At 43.0% G+C, this 5,459-nt stretch overlaps 2 protein-coding genes across 6 annotated transcripts in view; one reads left to right on the top strand and one right to left on the bottom strand.

Annotated features, from left to right (window-relative positions):
• The window catches only part of TRIM23 (tripartite motif containing 23), a 35,745-nt gene extending 32,051 nt beyond the window's left edge, over positions 1-3,694 (bottom strand). For 4 of the 5 annotated variants that reach the window (XM_011966749.1, XM_011966751.1, XM_011966753.1 and 1 more), the window contains exon 1: positions 2,495-3,002. In XM_011966749.1, coding sequence (XP_011822139.1) covers positions 2,495-2,575 — 81 coding nt within the window. In that variant the 5' untranslated portion in view covers positions 2,576-3,002. Of the gene's footprint in view, positions 1-2,494; positions 3,003-3,596 lie in introns of those variants that run through there. The other variant, XM_011966750.1, reaches the window with a different exon arrangement.
• The window catches only part of LOC105529578, a 6,033-nt gene continuing 3,625 nt past the window's right edge, over positions 3,052-5,459 (top strand). Inside the window, exon 1 of the mRNA XM_011966754.1 lies at positions 3,052-3,393. The gene's annotated coding sequence lies outside the window, so the exon portion shown is untranslated. The remainder of the gene's footprint in view (positions 3,394-5,459) is intronic.

Below are 5,459 nucleotides of genomic sequence, written 5' to 3'. Positions count from 1 at the left end.
AAAAGATAGAAAGGGCAAGATACACGTATGACGTATGTGTCCTATTCCTTAGAAAGGATTTTTTTTTTTTTTTTTTTTGAGAAAGGGTCTCACTCTTTCTCAAAAAAAAGGGTCAGCCAGGCTGGAATGTAGTGGCCTGAGCATGGTTCACTGCAGCCTTGACCTCCCGAGCTCAAGCAATCCTCCTGCCTCAGACTCCCAAGTAGCTGGTACCACAGGCATGTGCCACCATGCCTGGCTAACTTTTTTAATTATTATTTGTAGAGGTTGGATCTCACTATGTTGCCGACGCTGGTCTCAAACTCCAGGGCTCAAGCAATCCTCCCACCTTAGCCTCCCAAAGTGCTGAGATTAAAGGTGTGAGCCACTGTGCCCAGCCTCAGACTAAATTTTAAAAGGCCTAAGAAGACTCACTAAGCAAAAGAAACTGTGATACATTTTTACATGTCAGTTATTTCACAATATCAGATTTTTTATTTTTTATTTTTCAGATGGAGTCTCACTCTGTCACCCAGGCTGGAATGTAGTAGCACAATCTCGGCTCACTGCAGCCTCCCCCTCCTGGATTCAAGTGATTCTCCTGATCAGCCTCCTGAGTAACTGGGATTAACAGGCCCACACCACAATGCCTGGCTACTTTTTGTATTATTAGTAGAGACAGGGTTTGGCCATGCTGGCCAGGCTAGTCTCGAACTCCTGACCTCAAGTGATCAGCCCACTTCGGCCTCCCAAAGTGCTTCCCAGGCACTTTGTGCTTTACAGACGTGTGCCACCGCGCCTAGCCATATCAGATTTTTATGTTACTGGTTTCTCTAATGATAAAAACCATGTAATTATCAACTTGTTCACAAGCACAAGGCCATTTTACACAGTATTAGCATTATATACTTCAATTTTTACCTTCCAATAAATACTTATTGCTTTCATCTATACAAATGACAGTAAGGTTTTTTTCAGTTTATACCCCTATAGCTACTACAAATTATGGCATGAAGATTTTGTCAGAAAGGACTATTTTATTGCACAGTTCAGGAACATTTTACATGTTAAGATGAAAATGAACAAGGTGAGCCTCTGATGTATCAAATTCTGTGCTGTAACAAACTGGAGTTACATCAGGCTTTGGTACACTTTTGAGACTATAAGGCAAACAGCGTAACAACAAAATAGATACTGCAATGATACCCCTTCCAATTATGAAATAAAACTTAAACTTCAAGTTAATTCACAAAGTACTCTGCAAGTATTCTCTACTTAGCAAAAGCACAATTCAATAAATTAAATCTCAATCACACAACATGCCTAATAACGAGGGCTCTTTTGCGTATCAGATATGCTGTGCACTTGTAGAATAACTTCATTACTACCTAAAGGTCATCTGAATCAACGACCACCAATACTGACTGATACTAAATTGTGGGAAGAAATGTCTCACTTGCTGTCATACAAAACCAATATTAACTGAATAATCATAGGTGTCTATTTTTCAAGACGTTAAAAGAACTTCATATATTACCCTGTTCGGTAATTCTTAACCCCGGTTACACATTAAAATAACTTATGGGCATTCCTAAAATCTACTGATGTTGTCAACCTCATCAGAACTGGAGGAGGAGTGCATCAGTAGTGTACTAAAAATCTTCAGTGATCCTAATATGTAGCCAGGAATGAGAATTTTCAATCTCTTAGATTAGAGATGCTCCCGAAGGTTACTCCATAAAACCAATGAGCTCAGTTCTCCCCTCCAGATCTCTCCGTGCACAACTGTGGAAGGGAAAAATGACTGCCACATATTTCAAATGATTTTTTAGCAAATTCATTCTGGAGCATTTATACATGGTAGATCTCAAACTTCAAGCATAAGGAAATTCATTAACTCTATCGTTAACGCCCAGCTATGACGATGTTGCAGACTTCTGAAAAGTGTTAATAGACTGTACTACTAACAGGAGAGAGGGCAGCTCAGCCAGTAACAGATGTCTCATTACAGACGCAGTACAATAGGGAAAAGCATAGGCTTTAAAGCCGGTCAACCCGGGGCTCTGCCACACACTGTGTTTACCTAAACCTGGGTTTCCTCCCTGTAAAATGGGAATTAACATCTACTTCATAAGTAGATATTAACGAGCTAAAACACCTAACGTAGTACGTAGTTACGATGACGATGGACCAATTTATAATACTAAGCTAACTAATGCCTGTTGAGTTTAACTAAAAGCAGAGGACCTGGAGAAAAGACCGGTCTAGGTCACTGGACCGCAAGCTCCTTTTCATAAATGTTCCGACTATGACATGTCATGAGCAGAAGACCAGGCAATTTCAGGCCATAGGAGAGAAAGGATGCAGAGGAGAGGACAAGACTTGTAAAGCCAAAAAGGGCCCAGAGGCCGCGCATCCCACCCATCGAAGCCTGGGCCGTGGCGATGCAGCCAGGTCTCCAGGATGAACCGAAGGGAGGCCAATGGTGGAGAACAGAGCACGCAAGGTCCCTCACCTTCACTACAGCTGTCCCCCGGCTGCCCTGCCGGCCACTGTCTACTCCCGCTCCAAGCTTGTTTACAACCAGAGTAGCCATCCTCGTAGGAGTAGCGCCACAGATGCAGCCTTCAGAGTCCTCAACTGAGAGGCGGGGTTAAGCCACCTACCCAGAGGCCTCTGCGCACGCCACCGGCGCACAGGCGCAGTAGGACACAGGGCGCCGCTTAGCCGACTCTTACTCCTCCTCCCTGCAGTCGTGGGGTACTTCGTTGCACAGCCTCGCGCATGGGCACTTTTGTTATTTTTCATTACGTAGTCTGCAACTGCTGGAGGAAAGACAAGAAAAAAAAAAAGAAGGGATAAAACAGAATTAAAGTTTTGGGGTGAAACTCCAGCTCCTTTAATGATTTTTCCTCTCGAATCGCAAACCAACCAGGGTGTAAACTGAGGGCGGTGAAGGGATACGGGCATCTCCCTGCATGCAACGCGATTTTCGTATAAACTACAAATCCCAGCATGCCACTCTCTCTTTTATTTATTTATTTTTTTTAAACTCCGGCAAAGTTGGCCTTTGGGAGGCGGCGTATTGTAACCGAGGGGTGGTTTCTTTTCCTGAAGTCGCGATGTGCGATGGCAGATGGAAAACAAAGTGTTTTATGCATACGTTTCTAAGATAAAAGAAATGGACTTGGTGAGAAGCAGCCAGTCTGTAAAGAACACAGTAAGAAAATTTAAGGTACCACCACCGGAGAGAAGTTGAAAGTGCGTTTGACTTCTGGTCTTGTCAAACGCGAGGTTTTCCGTTTCCTTCCGGGCCAAGTTGAACCTGTCCAGCCCCCGTAGGCCGTGGGTCAAAAGTGGCGGTCAAAATGGAAGTGAATCCCCCTAAACAGGAGCACCTGCTGGCGCTGAAAGGTAAAGTTTTGCGAACCTGAGTACCCGTTTTCTGTTTTCTTCCCTTCCCTATTTATCGAAGCCTTTGCCATGTAGGCCTCAGCCTTCTTAAACACTGTCACCGCTCGCCCTCCTGCTCTGTCCTTTGGCGCCAGGCGGGAGGAAGCGATTTCGCCTGGATGCTTTTTAGGTTTACGGGCTCCTTTCTAGAATGAAATAGATACCTGGTAAATCACTCTTTCTGAGCTATGCTGCTTCAGTCACGAGATTTTAGCCGCAGAAGCTGACGTCCCGTTCCTACCGTGGAGATCTCTGTGAACTAAGATGAATTACAGCGGGCATGTAAAGTGCTTTTTCCTTCTGTCTCTCGTTTCTTCCTGTGGCACTGACGAAGTTATCAGGCTTCAGTTTCCCCTGTAAAATTAGTATTGCATAACAGTAGTGCAAAGAATTTAGCAATACATAGTAATACAACATATAACTTAGATTTATTAAAAACAAACTGCAGTTTACTTCAAAGCACTGTGTATGTGGGAAATATGTCCGAGATCTAATGTCAACTCTCATTTTTTGTACACAGCCATTTTGAGTAAGTTTGGTGATTTAATTAGATCTTTATTTAGGAAAAAACAGCAGGCTTTTTTTTTTTTAGGACAGTTTTTATTTTTTTTATTTTTAATGCCTATTTTCTGGAAATCTTTTTATTTGAAATCTTTTCAGCTTTATTTTATTTTTTACTACAACAAATGCACTTTTTGTTTCTTGGATGCTCTAACACGGGGTTAACAATGACTTATTGAATGAGCTGAGGAAATGCTCAATAAACATTTGGGTTCAATTGAATTGCACTTATTTTACTTGTGGCATCCATTTTGAGGAACACATCCTTCCCATTATGATGTAGTCATCAGACATTCTAGAAGCTCATCAGTCTCATATAATGATACCTGTGTTAGCGAGATTGTCTCTTACTGTGGAACTTTGTAATGTTAAGTTATACAGTGATGGGACCTCTAAGCTTAACCTGAGCAAATGATCTAGGCTAAAATGGAGACTAAAATGGATTGTTACTCGTGGAGAAGAGGGAAAATAAGAAAAGCAACTAATTGTCATGTTCTTTATCTCGCGATCTCACTTCAAATATGTGGAGTAAATATTAATTCTCAGAGTTTAAGCAACTTTTCCAAGATCACATAGCTAGTAAGTGATTGAGGCAGTGTTTCAACGCAAGGCCTACCTCTCTCTTTCCAAGAGTTCATGTTGCCTCCTAATGAATGAAACGGCATTCTCAGAAATAATTCCTCTACCAATTACTCTGATGGGAATTTGGAACAGTTCTATTAGCTGCTACGTGTGATTTATACAAATTAGAAGCTATTAAAAACAGTTAAATTCCAGCTGGGCGCGGTGGCTCATGCCTGTAACCCCAGCACTTTGGGAGGCCGAGGCGGGTGATCACGAGGTCAGGAGATCGAGACCATCCTGGCTAACACTGTGAAACCCCGTCTCTACTAAAAATACAAAAAATTAGCCTGGCTTGGTGACAGGTGCCTGTAGTCCCAGCTACTAGGGAGGCTGAGGCAGGAGAATGGGGTGAACCCGGGAGGTGGAGCTTACAGTGACCCGAGATCGCGCCACTGCACCCTAGCCTAGGTGACAGAGCCAGAGACTCCGTCTCATAAAACAAACAAACAAAAAGTTAAATTCCAGTGATACAGAGACTGCCACTGAGAATTTTTAGTTTTCTGTTATTCTTTGTTTTCCAAAATAAAGGATACCTAAGAAAGAATATTTCAGCAGCCTAAGCCAGGCGTGGTGGCTCACGCCTGTAATAGCACTTTGGGAGGCTGAGGCTGGCAGATCACTTGAGGTCAGGAGTTTGAGACCAGCCTGGCCAACATGGTGAAAACTCGTCTATACTAAAAATACAAAAATTAGCCAGGTATGGTGGTGGACATCTGTAATCCCAGCTACTCGGGAGACTGAGGCAGGAGAATCGCTTTAACCTAGGAGGCAGAAGCTGCAGTAAGCTGAGATTGTGCCATTGCACTCCAGCCTGGGTGACAGAGTGAGACCCTGTCTCAAAA

This window comes from Mandrillus leucophaeus, unplaced genomic scaffold, assembly GCF_000951045.1.
Source record: "Mandrillus leucophaeus isolate KB7577 unplaced genomic scaffold, Mleu.le_1.0 Scaffold771, whole genome shotgun sequence".
Lineage (NCBI taxonomy): Eukaryota > Metazoa > Chordata > Mammalia > Primates > Cercopithecidae > Mandrillus > Mandrillus leucophaeus.
Note: the sequence above shows the minus strand (reverse complement) of the source record. Positions and strands in the feature narration are given on the sequence as shown.